Source organism: Melanerpes formicivorus, unplaced genomic scaffold (assembly GCF_026170545.1).
Source record: "Melanerpes formicivorus ecotype bairdi unplaced genomic scaffold, bMelFor1.0.p_v2 SCAF_5, whole genome shotgun sequence".
In the NCBI taxonomy this organism is placed as follows: Eukaryota; Metazoa; Chordata; class Aves; order Piciformes; family Picidae; genus Melanerpes; species Melanerpes formicivorus.
Genome location: NW_027142357.1, coordinates 24624159 through 24638297, shown reverse-complemented (window position 1 = coordinate 24638297; position 14139 = coordinate 24624159). Strand labels below are relative to the sequence as shown.

The following is a 14139-nucleotide window of genomic DNA, read 5'->3' as shown; positions in this document are numbered from 1 at the left end:
GGCATGCCTGCTCGCTTTCCTTCAGCATTCTTTTACCTTACGTGGTCAGTACAAGGTATGGCAATTTAGGTTCTGTTTATGGATGTGCTTGCGGAGAGAGCAGGGAAGTGTGAAAGCACACAAGTCGGCAGGCTGTGGATTTTTCTGGCCTCCCTTTGAATCTGGCCTGCTGGCGTGACGCTTCTATTACTGAAAATTACTTCTAGCGGGAGTGCTGAATCACGTACTCCCAACAAACAGCAGATACGGTGGGATGAAGGCATCATTCATTCAGTTTTCTTTACTGTTTTCTTTTCAATTTTCTTTCTTCTTTTGGCTTGTGTTCTTACAGCAGCCCATGCGGTGATTCCGGGAGGCTGGGCGCTTCAGCTTGATGCTTGTTAGCAGAATTATCCCTGATCTCAATTTTAACTTTCTCTTTTAATTTATAACCCATTTCCAAGTCTCTTTTTGCAGGGCCGCCTGGGAAAAAAAAAATAAATAAATGTTGTGTTTTACACCCTTGAGATCTTTCCAGACTGCTGCCTTGTCCCCTCCCCGTCTTAGTCATCCCATATTGCGCTAGACAAATTTAGCTCCTAACCTTTCCTTATAAATCAATCCCTCTGGCCAACTGGCAATTTTTTGTTGCTCTTCTCTGAACTCTTGTCTGTTGTGGGTAGTAGAAAAGCCAGGCCAGATCCGAGGAGGTGTCCGTCCAGCCTTTCTCCCAGCAGTTGCACAGAGTAAGAGGCAAGTGGCCTCTAGTGGCCGGCCATCAATTAATTCACCGAAAGGGAGCAATGGGATCTCCCCTTTTGAGAAGACAGGAGAGCCTGCAGAGTTAGGACTGGAGAATATTCTTCCCGTCCTCACCCTTCTCGGCCCCAAAGTGGCAGAACCCTCGGCAGCTCTGACCCAAGTCCCCCCCCAGCTTGGAGTCCCCACCCAATGCATCCCTCTTTCACAGGGTGATGAGTCAGGGATTGATGAAACCCCATGATCACCTTGCAGTCCCTCCAAAATTACAAAGCAACTGTCAAAGGCTCTCTTACTTTACTGCTAATACCACTGTCTTTCTTTTAGCTGTTCATTAGCATCATTGGAGTGATATCTTTTCGGTGTATTACAGAATACGCTGCTTGGAGGCATAAAGAAAGACTAAATGCTGGACATTCCCTCCTTTTTAACTTAATTTAGGCCATCAGGTTGTAGCTTTGAATTCGGTGTAACATCTAGCAAAGCTGGAGCCAGCAGAGTTTTTTGCACCCAGCCATTCTCCTGGCTGTGGGTTTCCTCCTGCCCAGAGCACTAATACCTCTGTGAGCCTCTGCCTAGCTCCGGACAAACCTGGGCTTGACCAAAACCAAAGCACATTGTCTTACAGCGTTGCTGATAGTGTTGCAGTTTCCTTTGGAGGCCCCATAAGGCGCATTGGTGGCACACAGGTGGAGCTGGGCATTAACTATTTGGTATTTTATAAATTACTGTTTCACAAGTGTTTAGGGTTTGTGCAACTACAGGAGGTGCTGTCCAAAGCTCCGTTGTCATTTTATTCCCTGAAGCAGCAGTGCTTGCAATGTGTTTTTGCAGGCAGTCTGTTGCAGTAGCTGTTAATGTTCCTTACTAATCCTCAGTCCTTTCTTGAACAGTCGTGATGCTGTGGCCCTGCAGGACTGCAGAGCCACGCTCCCCTGCCAGATCTTCCCACTAGAATAAAGCATTCCTTGCCTTCAGTTTCAAATGTGCTGCTGTTTGCTTTCATGGAATGATGCCCTCTTCCTGAGTTGAATGCAAAAGGAAATAAAAGCCATGTATTACCCTTTTCTCTATTAATGTCTCCTTCTGGAAAGCAGTTGAGTTTCTGCTTACAGATTATTTCTCCTTTTTTCTTTCTCTCTTAGAACCCTTAGTGATACCGATACTGATATCTTAAAAAAGGTTTTGCTCTATCTTTCTTGGAAAATGGGGTGTGAAGTTGAAGAGTACAAATTAAGATCTACAGGATAAATTGTGTATTTTCTTTTTTTTCCCTGTCCTGTTCTTTATGGCCTACACTCTGCATTTGCCTTTTAGACGTTTGTCTTGGCAGCATAATTCTCTTGAGCTGTTCAGGTCTCATCAAATGGCTCAATTAGAGTCTGATGAGATGTGTTTGAGGGGTTTCTTCCATTAAGTTTTGCCTTGTTCCTGGTAGGTAGGAAAGTGGACCAAGGGAGCTTACTTTATCAGTGGTCAGATTAGCTCCTCAAAAACTTGCCTTACAGATGGCCCTGGGGTTAGGAAAAGCCATTCGGGTAGGCAGAGGAAACAGACTATAGTAACACCTTCTGGAGATCTTCAAGGACAGAAGGATGGGTGATGAAGTGGCCTTCCTGATGTCACCTTTAGACCATCTATTTTCGTGTTTTAGTGGTCTGTTTTGAACAGTGGCCCTCAATATGGTGTTTAAGAGCAGGCTGGATGAGGCTCTGTCCAGCCTGATCTAGTGTGGGGTGTCCCTGCCCATGGCAGGGGGGTTGGAACTAGATGATCCTTGTGGTCCCTTCCAACCCTGAATGAAACTATGAAACTATAATAGATCAGTGTGATAAAACCTGTAATACTTTTCCCAAAGCTTTCATAGCTGGAGAATAGCTTGTCTGGAAAGATGTGTTTTAACTTCTCTTTATTTTTGTTGCCACAAATATGGCAACTTCTTATCCAGAGAGATAGCCAAGCTAACCTCTGACTTTTCTTTTTTTTGTTTTTTTTGCTCCTCGATGATGTCACTGGAAAAATTGTTTTCTTTTGCCAGTTCTGAACTAATTTGTATTCTACCCCTGTAGTTTTAACTAATGTCTCTTGTGCTGTGAGTTGAGAACGCTGTTCTTGTCGCTGTTTCCAAAGCTGTGTGCAGGTGCTTCCATCTTCTCTCCTTCTCTGTATGAGTTCAGATGAGTTTGGGGGGGGTGGGGGTTGATGTCTTCCCAGTGCCATTTTCTGTGCCATCTCCAGTTTTTCCCAGGGTGCAGCCCATGCTGAGCTCTGCACTGTTGCTATAGATGATATGACTATATCTGTTTCTGTGTTGGTTTCCATCCCACTCCTTATCAACTGTGGTACCTCACTGATTCTTCACTTTGGAGTTGTATATTGAGCAGAGCCTTCTGACATGGTCATTTGTGACCTTTAGTCACACCAGTGCAGACAGGGCTCAGATCTGCAGTCTGGAGGTTGGCCTCTTTTCCTGTAAAGCATTGTTTTGTGTTTGTTGTTTGAATGCTGAAATGTTTGTCCTTGTGCCATCTCCCTGGCCTGCACAGATCTGTCTGAGCTTCCATCTGGCCATGTTCAGATCTTCCCAGCTGAAGTGAGGTACAGCTCCAATTAAGCCTGCTCCTGGTATGCCTTCCCAGCACCGAATCTCTCCAACTTCATCGTTCCACAGCAGTCAGTCGAGCCCTAACTTTGCACAGGTGTGCCAGTGAGAGATGGCTGATCAGGAAGCCTTTCTTTCTCTCACACAGCTGGTGCAGAAGTTATGCATAGCCACTGCCTTGGTTGGCCCCTGCATCCTCCACTCAGCAGGTCATTTGGAGGAGGACAGGGTCCCACCAGCCTGTGAACTGTTGGAGCTGATGGACAAAGCAGCATGAGTTGGGCCATTCCTGTCCCCTCGCTGCAGTGTGCCAGGAAAATGTCCTAGGAAATGCCGGGGAGGTTCCCCAAGGACCTCTCTGGGTTAGGATCCAGGGGGGTTGAGGGCAGTGGCCAGCTGTCTCCCACGACATTCCCTTGTCCTGCCCTTTCTCCACAGGTTATGCCACTCTCCAGGTTTGCTGAGTGCCTGCCGGTGAAAGAGAAGGGTTGATATTTTGCCCAGGCCTTTAGGTCCTGAACCAAAATGGCAGCTGGAGAGTCCCCTCCCATAGGAGATGTCTTCATCGACCTGCAGCAGGTGAGGTGGGAATCCAGCAGTCGTGGGGCTGTCTCTTCCCCAGGGACTGTGCTCCTGCCGGGCTGCCTGCGGACCAGCATCCTGGCAGCTTGCTGCAGTAGGAGATGCAGCCTCTGTTCACCAGGAACAGGTCTGCAGAAAGGATGTCCCAAGGCTGCCCACAAGCCCACACCCACTCTCACAGCGAACTGTGGCACAGAAAAGGCCTGAGATTGCTCTATGGGGTCTCTCTGCCTTCTCAAGCTGTTGGGTGGGGCAGGGAAGCAGCAGGAGGAGCTGGGCAGATTGGAATTAGACTCTTCTCATGGAAACTGGGCTTGGGACACCCCTGCTAAGGTGAGAGGAGAATCAGTCTCACATACAGATACAAAGCTGCTCCCAAGGCACAGCTGGGAGCAGATGGAGGATGTGAGGAGAGGCACAACTCAGCTAAAGCCGTCTTGCTCCCTCTTTCTGCCCAGCACAGGCAGATTTGTCACAGTTGGGCCTCTTTCTGTTTCCATGGAAACACGGGAGTCCACAACAGCTCTGCGCTGGCATTTTGGCTTTATTGACGGAAAAATTTAACAGCTGCAGCTGCTCGGCAGGCAGAAAGGACAGGAGTCACCTGCCGATGCTCTGCTTGGAGCATCTCCACCAGCAAAAGGCAGAGAAGTGCCCGTGGCCTGAAGAAAGCACACCAGGGGGAGCTGGGAACCCCTAGGAGTGCTGAGAGGAAGTGGGAAGGCACAGCGTGGTCACTGGTCTAAGAGCAGCTTACCAGAGCAAGGATGTTGTTTCCCAGGGGTAAATCCAGAGGTGGTTTAAGAAAAGGAGGGAATGCAGACTGGTCAAAGGGAAGGCCGGGGGCAATGGTGAGATGTGAAGTAAGAGAAATTATAGCTAAACAAAAGGTATTTATCTCCTGTAGGAGGAAAGACATCAATGACGTAGTCCCTTGATACTTGTCGAGAGAGAGAGGTGTGGAGGACTACTAAGGCCTGCTAATCTGTTGTGAGAAGCCTGCTGCCTGTCAGCAAGCCCAGCACTGTGTGCAGGATCCAAAGGGGTGTAGGGGTCTGCAGTGTTTGATTCTTGTCTGGCGACTTCTGTGCAGGGCAGAGATCATGCAGAGAAAGGCTCTCCTGGTGCCGAGGACGATGAGGACTTGGATAAGACTTTGTCAATCGAGAGATTTGGGGACCTGATAAGCAAATCAGCATCAAGCAATCTGGAGAAGCAAAGACGCAGCTACAGTGAGAGAGACTTTGAATGTAGGTTTGAACTATTGTATCCACTTCCACCTTCACCACCAGCCCTTGCTCAGCCCTACAAGCTCTTGTTCAGGGACCCTAGATATGATGTTAACCTGCTCTTCACTTCCTCCCTTCAGCCTGTTCCCAAAGTACTACATATGCCCAGTTTAGCTCCAGTGCCCACAGCCTCTTCCCAGTCTGTTCCCTGGCCCTGCAGGCCTAGCTGCTGCCCAGACCACTTGGTAGCATAGCTCAGACTGGGGTGTTCACTCACCTCCCCACTCAGCATTGGGGACCTCTGAAGCTGCTTGCCCCACATTGAAATTTCCAGTTTGAAACTACTTTTTCTTCCACATGGCTGCAAAGAAACATCCAAATATGGTCATAAGCCAGGCTGTCCTCAGTCCAAAAGCAGATGGCTGCAGTCAGGCATGCCTGTGTCTTTCTGAATAGCAACCATAAGACCATCAGGGTTTTCTGTTCAAAGAGGACTGCAAAATAAAAATGGAGTGTGAATTTAGAATGTGGAAACAATCTCACCTGAACTCCTCTGATCAGCATATTTATTCCACTAATCACCCTTCTGTGATGAAGGCAACTGTCAGCCCAAACTCACTTCGGCTGTAAAATGGGAGTGTGCTCACAAGAGTGGCCATAAGCTATTGACTGGTGTAGGTGGGTCACATTAGCTTGTAGTAACAGCAGTGAGGGGCAGGAGGAAGAGGCCCTCATCCTGCAACCTCCTTGTGTGGCAGACAAGTAACAATGGTTGGAAGAGTTTCCCAGTCTCTGGCTCTTTACAGTCAGATACTGCTTATTTTATGAATTAGCTTTAAAGGAATACAGCCTTGGGAGCATTACTTTCCAGGTAGATTACCAGGCTGTTTTCTGCTTGGCTACTCATTTCCAATGGCTGCTGTAAAAGTTTGCCGGTAGAAGTCTATACTCTAGTGTGCCCCAGCTGCTACTTTCTGCTTGTGTCATTTCTCTACAAAGGCTCCATTCAAATAACACTTTCTGCCTGAGCACACAGTCACACTCACACATGGCTGCAAGGTGCTGTTAGCTTTGCTGTGGGTTGAATACCTGTTCTGTGCCTGTAGGACTTACCTGCTTAGAAGCTCTGCCTATGTGCACAGGTGTGTGGGTTGGCTTGGAGGACATGGAGAGTCTGCTTGAGCGTGCATGGCAGAAGCTTCTTTGAAATTTTGACTAGAGATTTGTACTGTTTGGGATTCTTTTCTTAATAAGAGAGTTGTTCTTTGTTGGAATCAAGCTTATTTTCCTCTGAGCTCCTGATGTATCCCTGCTATCTAGGGCTACATCAACCCTGGTTATCAGAAATTTTATGCAGTTCATATTCATATAGCTGCAAGATCTGGTTAAGTTATTGAAACTTGAAAGATAACACACCAGCCCATGGAGGTGAATGCTCTCTAGGTTTGGAACTGTTTCCTGCCTTATTCAAAGCCAGGAATTCCTAATATGTAGGTTCTTCCTTCTGGGCTCCCTATCCAAATGACTTTTTCATATCTCTCATGTCAAGTTCAGCAGTGTAGTCAAACATCTAGCACACTGCTTTGGCAATAACCTTCCACACAGGCAGGCTCTGCAAGGGAGGAAGCAGGGATGGAGGACAGAGGCCGAACATGCAGGAATTGCAGGAGGGCAAGGAGGAAGAAGAGGGAAATATGAAGTCTTTTGTGTTTGGAAGAGGTATGTTTTGCCCACCTCCAGGCAACCTCTGTGGAGATGTAATTGGCTGATATGAGGAGGGCTGAGAGCAGACATAAAGAGCAGTGCTCCCCTCTGTTGTGTGAGCTCAGCCGCTTTCCATCGCTGCCCTTCCCTGCAGTCTAAGGCTTCAGTTTCCTTCTGATCCAAAGGGTAAATGTTTCTGTCTTGGGCTGATGAGAATAAGCCAGAAGGGGAAGATGGACTGTGTCCTCACCACCAGCTTTGTGCTGTAGAAGGAGCAATGCCTGTACAGTTGGGGCCTTCCTTGCTTCTTCTTACATTAAAAATTCATGGCTGACCTATCTGTGGCATGCAGAGTAGTGCTACAGGAGCGCAGCAGAGGGACAGGAGGGTCTTGAAGCCAAAACCTGTGACTGAAATAGGGTACATATAACTAAGTAAAAAAAAAAAAAAAGAGCACTTTGGAGGAAATAAAGTTTTTAAAGAGCCTAAACTCTTTAAATTTGCAGATATCTGACCATTCTCCTCTAACTTTGCCACAAGCCCCTCTTGCTGAACGAGGGATGTGTGTGAAGTATCCCTGCTGTTCCCAGGGGGGGAAATCAGGGAGAAAAGACTTGAGAAACCAAAGGAAAGGAAACATGACAGCAAAACAATGAACCTGCCTGGCTCTCCCAGGGAGCAGGTTACAGCTTCCATTGAAAATGTCCTTTGAAGGTAGTTTTCACTATAAACAGATTTTGCTGCCATGTCACAGGAAAGCTGGGAAGGAACCAAATCAAAACAGACTGTGAACAATTCCTCAGGAAGAGCTGCTGAGCAAAGCCCCCTTGCAAAGTGGCTGGTGCCCCTGTGATTTCAGCTGCTCTGGGTGCAGCCTCATGAACTGTGCATCCTGCAGACTGTCTATGGGAGCCTTTGTGCCTACAGATAGACCTGGCAGAAATTGCTTTCCTCTCTTTTGGCAGGCTGAGCTTACCCTGCTCTCTGCCTGGTGTGTTATCACTGGTTTTGAGTGAAGGCTCAGAAATGCCATTAATTTCTTCTCACTCTGTAATTCCCTCGACACCCAGGTCAAGCCTGTATGAATTTCTCTTTATAGATTAGTTTAAAGAAAAGTCCTTCTGGCCTGTTTTTCCACCCTGGTTTTTAAAAGACAGCCTCCTAACTGAACCTGCATTTCAGAGGCTGGTAGACACAAGTCCTCACAGTACCTGGCATGTGGGTTTAAGTTGCACCTGCACTAAAAGGCCTTGTCTGTGGTTCCTGTGGGTATGCAGGAGGGACTTTCTGTCAAAGACTGAAGGATAAATATAAATATGGTGCATCTATTTAACCCAAAGAACACTGTGCTGGAAAGAAATCACAGAATCACAGAATCATTTGTATTGGAAAAGACCTTTAAAATCATCGAGTGCAACTGTAAACCTAACACTAAGTCCACCACTAAGCTGTGTCCCTAACCCCTAAGCCATGTCCCTAGAATGTTTGTAAAGGGACCACATCATGCTTGTTTGAGAATATGAGAAATATTTCCCCATGTGTAGGAAGGGAATGGCAGGTCATCACAGTTCTGCATAGCCATGTGGTGATGGTGGCTTTCAGTGATGCTGGGAGAGCAGCCCTGCCTTCCCCAGGGTAGTGGAGCTGCGCTGTAGTGACTTGGCCCTGTGCAAGGGCTGCCTCCCCAGCTGCCCCAAGCTGGACACATCCTACCGCATCACTGGAAGAGCTTTGCTATGTCCCTGCGGGCTGGTGGCTCTCCTTGCCCTTCCTGGTCCTTGATCTCCAGACCATGCTGTTTCCTGGAGGGGTGCCTGGCAGGTTCCTCCCAGCCTCTTCCTGCCCCTGACTCTCCTTTTCTCTCTCAGTCCACCGTCAAACCTCGCACCACATCCATCATCCGCTTTCCACTCACCTCCCTTCTGCCCTCAAGTTCCAAAAGAGGACTCCCTGTGCCAGCAAAAGGAAGAAAAGGAGAAGGAAAAAGAAGAAAACCTCAGTACCCCCCTCGGAGGTCACCCCCACCATCCAGGAAGAGGACGAGGAGGGGGGAGAAGAGGAGGAAGAAGAGGAGGAAGAGGAAGAAGGAGAAGGAGAATCTGAGGCAGAGGAAGCCCACGAGAAAGAGATATCTGCAGAGTCTGAGGGTGAAGCTCGTGGAAAGGATACATCCCCTAAGCTGGAGCCCCTAAGCAAACCAAAGGCAAGGCTAGGGCATCCCTACCTGGATGGGGGTTGGAGGCTGTGGGGAGGTGGGGTCAATGCCAAGGGGGTGCCAGGGTGTATGATCATGGGAGCATGCTGCTCAGGAGGAGGAGTTTGTGCAATATTGTGAGAAGAGTGGTTTTGTCCCTGACTAGCAGATGCAGGCACTGGAGAACAGTGGCAGATAAGCCATTGCTTGGGGTGGATGCTGTGCATGACCATTTTGGCAGTGTAACATCCATGGGGGAAGATCAACATGTCTGTACTTAGAGTGTATAGGATATGTGGAAGGGGTTCAATATGGCCAGTCCCAGGGTATGAGGCACATGGGAGAAGCATTGTGGCCCATTCTAGGAGATGGGGAGGTGGGGAGGCTCTGTGTGAGAGGGGCTGGGATGAAGGCTGCCTGCCCTGACTGTCAGGACTGTTGTCTCTGCAGTTCACCATTGGTAGTGATGAGGAGGAGTCTGGCAGTGCACAGGCCCCTGCACAATTCCACTTGGAGGAGGAGTGTGGCATCCTGTCCCCAATGCCACGCTTCACTGACCTGCTGCAGGACAAGGGCTCTGCCTCCCTCCGCAGGTAGGTGAGCAGTGCCAAGATGTCTGCTGCTAACCCTGGCTCAGGGGTGCTGCACAGAGCTGGTCCTTGGGCATAGTGGCTGCACTTTCCTGCTGAAGCAGAGGGAATATGGGGCCCAGAGGGACAGTCACTCCCTGGGTCTCCTGCAACCTCCTTGGGTCTGTGGAATCCCTGAAGTGTGGTTTTGGGGGCACTGGGTTGCACATCTGAAGTCCCCTTCCTTCTGCTGTCATGTTGACCTGCAGGCTGGGAAGCCTATAGACTCAGATGAGTCAGGGGACCATGAGGCCAATAACTCAGAGGTGGGTCCCTAATACTGAGCACAAGCTGATCCCACTCTGTGGTGGGGTAGAGGAGGAGCAGAAGGGACAGCCTTTAGGTTACTGGGATAGGTGACTCCTGGATTTCCTTCTCAGAGACTTCTTGGGCTGAGGGACCTGAGCTGCTGAGGGGCCGGTGCCCACCCTTATTCACCCTGTTTTCAACCATCAGTCTCTTTGTTTCTTACAGCCCCCCTGGGCCTCGGGAGCATCTGCCTCGTGGCTGGGAGAAGCGCAGGCCCTGGGGCCAGATGGCAGGCGGGCAGCGGGTTACCTATGACCTGAAAGAGAGGATGTGCATCGGCAGCATGACCACACTGGAGAGCGCTGCGTACCAGCGTGTCCCCACAGATGAGGCCGAGGCCCAGATGCTGGCGTCTGCTGACTTGGATGGCATGAAAAGTGAGGCTTTGCAACTCTATTTATGTTACTATGTGCATGTCCCTTGTTTCTCCCTCCTTTGCCCTCTTCCCTAGCAACTCCACGCCTGGTCTTCAGCCTGCTGAAGGACCTGGTCCTCACCTCCCTGTCCACCAGCCCCTGCTTGTCAGGCCTTGACTTGTCTCTCTCAGCTTTGCGATGTCCACAGTGTTGGTCCCCATGTTTCCAGCACCTCTACCCACACCCGCCCCACGAATGCTTGCTGCTTCACCTGTCCTACTGCCCTCTCTTGTTCAGGGCTCCCTGCATTTCCTTGAGACCCAGTTCTCTCCTCTCCTGACACACTTTCCCAACGACCAGCCCTCTGTGTGACATGCCAGCTCTGGCATCGCACAAAACGTGAGGTGAGGAGCCTTCCCTCTTCTCCACTGTCCTGGTGGAGAGCCAGCTACCCCCTCCAGAGCTCCTCGGAGCAGGACTGCCCCTGTGTGCTGTGAGGGCAGACAGAAGAGACGTCATGGAAATGCACACTCCGGGCCTGAGGACATGGAGAATTCAATAGGTTGCTCTGCAGGCTGGAGAGGGAGGGAGACACCAGAGGGGAGTGAGGGAGAGAAGCGGTGCTGCACACGCAGCCTGGCTGTCCCTGGGCCACGGGCATCACGTCCCTGGGCATCTGGCACGAGACTCTGCAGAAGAGTTGAGGACCCTATTCCTGAGGAGCTGGTGGAGCAGTCCCCCACTGAAGCATCCCTGTGTGGACCTAGCTTTACAGGAACCTCATCAGTCCTCAGGGGCTCCTGCCGCCAGCACCTTCATGCCCTGTGAGGAGGGGAGTGAGGCACTGGGGCTGACCCCAGGGCTGTGGTGAAGCCCTGCCGGAAGCCAGCTCACTTTCCACCGTCAACCTGGCTACCCCAGCCCCTCCTCTGAAGGCAAGTGGCTCATGGCACCTGACCCCTGACCTTCACAAGGACAAAATGACAACCCTTCAAGTGAGAGAGGAAACAGCAAAGGAATTGGAAGGGGTCAGCAGCCCAGAAGTAGCATTAAACACCTGTATTCGCAACTCACTCGGCTATGAAGACTTTGATGAATTTGCCTTCAATTTTGAAGACTATGATTTATGGGAGGCTATCAGAAAACATCTGGGCTATCCAGGCAGTGAGCCCACCTGTAAGTACCAGCCAGAGCAAGTGACCCTGTGGTTGCAGCTGTAGATCAGAGCCCCCAGCTAAAGTGCTTATTCCTCACTCTGTGTTTGCTGTCTGCACCCTCTTTGTGTCAGGTTGGTCTCCTGGTTTAAGGGAGTTATGGTCTGCCCCACTGTGTGCCTGGGGACACTGGAGGAGCCGCCCAGTGTCTGTATGTCTGTCTGAGGTCTTTATACAGATCTGTGCTGTAGTGTTGTGGTGCTTCCCTGGGTGCATCTTGCTCGAGCAGCTCTGGAAGCAGCTACATCTTGCTTATCAGGATGTGTCCCCATGCCATGGCTAGAGAAAAAGCAGTTGCCTCAAGGTGTGTATAAGGACAGTGATATTTCCCCTTTCATCTGTGGCACAAGGTGACAGCATGCTGCTATTCTGTTTGCTGGAATTCAAGCTGAGCTGCGGATCCAACAGCCGAGGTGGATATCAGGTTCTCGGCTCTGCACAGTAGCCTAACACCCAGAGGAAAAAATAACCTAGTCCCTATGTCTGCAAGCTTGAGTGTGGCTGTGAAACTGGCTAATGGCAGGCTGGCTGGGGTGCCTGGAAAGGGGTAAAGAGGAAGGAAACAAGAGTGGGAAAAGCAGGGAAGGTGAATAGGAATCCCAGGAGTGAAGAACACCTCTCTGTTTTCCACAGCTGTTTCCATACCTGCACACCCCTTGGGGAGAGCTGGATCTCCAAGCTGTCCCAAGGGCTGTGCAGAAACTGGATCCTCAACCCCATCTTGTGCAGGAGGTCCTTCCTCATCATAGTGGTAACTCACAATTAAAAGGTGTCTTTGTGTGTCACCTTAGGAGTGACACTGTTCATAGCCGTAGCTCTGTGGCAGTTGCCCTTGTCCTCATGATGTGTTATTTTTTTCAAGAGATTTTAGGAGTGCACATAGGAGGGTAATGTGGTCTCAGAACTAGCCCTCTTACTGGCTTTGCACATAGGGGTAGAGAAGCAGAGTGCTTTCAACAGGGACTCCAGATACTTTGGTTTAGCCTCTGGCTCCACCACAGCCTCTCTGTGTGATCTCAGGCAAAGTACTTAACATCCCCAGTCCCAGCATCGTTTTGTCTTTGTCAGCTGGTCCATCTTTACAAGCCTTCAGGAAAGAAATGTCTGCCTATGTGCTTCTGCAGGGACCAGCAAGTGGGGACTTGCTTCTGGCTGGCTCTGCTACTTGTTACTATAGATTGGTAGATATCAGTAGATAGCAGTAAAGTTCAAAGTAGAAGCCTGGAGTGAATTGGCTCCATCAGCTGTCCCAAGCTGAGCAAATTGTACATGAAAAGTGTGAGAAATTGCCTTAGGTTCACTCAGGGAAGGATGGCTATTCTTGGGAAGGTAGAGGGGCAGATGGCTTCTGCAAGGTGTGATATGCATCCCTTATAAAGTGGGAAAATGGAGCTTGCTGGCAGTTAACACATTCATTAATTGCTACAGCTAACACTGCAAGTGCTTGAAATAGGATGTGCCGTACAGTCAACTCTTAATTATTTCTGCACAATGAATCCACACTGTGGATTAATCCTGCAGAGAGATGTGGTGGAGGCAGAGATGCCAGAGTCAGTTCTGTGCAGAGCCAGCTTGTGTCCAGCCAGTGTAACTTGCCCAGCTCCATGGCAGTACCTCTTCCAAGATCAGCTCAGATCCAGGAGGAATTTAATACATTTTGAGCAGAACAGAGTCCTTGTTGGACCTGAGTGGGTTTCCTTGCACGCATATTAGTGTTCAGAGCATGGGGAAGGCCATGCAGGGACACCTGGATGGCAGCAGGGATGAGCTGGGGTCCAGCTGTCCCCATCACATCAGTCAGGAGAAGCTTGGACTCTGTGCAGGGCAGTAGCTTTTTCCAGAAGCCAGCACAGGGTTGTAATTTAATGAATGTTGATTAGCATTGTGCTTAGTCTAATTTTAAATATTCCAAGAGATGGGGCTTCAGTCTCTGTTTTTTCTCTTGCTATAACTTAACCATTGGGGTTACATGGGAAGTGTGCCTCACCTCCGTGATGCTGGGCTAGCAAGTTGCTCTCTAGTTCTGATAGAAATACTCTTGATGCCTCCTTCTGTGCTTCCTCCTTATGAATAGAGGCTAATGAAAGGAGGGAAGCAGGAGCTAGCATATGAATTGAGGGCAGTTGCCCACTGAGCTGGACTGACTTGCACAGGCACTCTGGGGAAGAGTTTAACCAGTGCAGTTGTGTTTGTCATCTTCAGTTTAAGGTGGTGGGAACGGAACTTGATCATCCCATGAAATCTGACTGTGAAAGCCAATGTGGCAAGAAGATCTTCTGAAGGAGGCTGTAGGAGATCCTCTGTGGGAGGGTGACAACAGTTCATTATAGTGGAGCCACTGCAGGAATCACTCTCTGTCCTCAGACATTGTCACTAGCTCATGCTTTGCTCCTAGGGAGCACTGGAGAGGAGGTACCAGAAGAGCTGTCCTTGGCTGATTCCCAAACTGAGGAGCTTGGCTTCAAGGAAGGATGGCAGAGCTATGCCCTGGGCACATCGCTCTTGGGTCTCAGTCTAAGATCCTTTCCCAAGTAAGGACCCCAGATGCAGATGCTTGCTTGAGATTGACTTCCATTTGGGGA

General features: G+C 49.6%; 1 protein-coding gene across 3 annotated transcripts in view; it reads left to right on the top strand.

Moving 5' to 3' along the window:
- The window catches only part of SLC4A3 (solute carrier family 4 member 3), a 34640-nt gene that overhangs the window by 1719 nt on the left and 18782 nt on the right, over positions 1–14139 (top strand). For 2 of the 3 annotated variants that reach the window (XM_068138785.1, XM_068138786.1), the window contains exons 2-6: positions 3779–3919; positions 5016–5172; positions 8724–9058; positions 9500–9642; positions 10153–10364. In XM_068138785.1, coding sequence (XP_067994886.1) covers positions 3866–3919; positions 5016–5172; positions 8724–9058; positions 9500–9642; positions 10153–10364 — 901 coding nt within the window. In that variant the 5' untranslated portion in view covers positions 3779–3865. Of the gene's footprint in view, positions 1–3778; positions 3920–5015; positions 5173–8723; positions 9059–9499; positions 9643–10152; positions 10365–10959; positions 11520–14139 lie in introns of those variants that run through there. The other variant, XM_068138788.1, reaches the window with a different exon arrangement.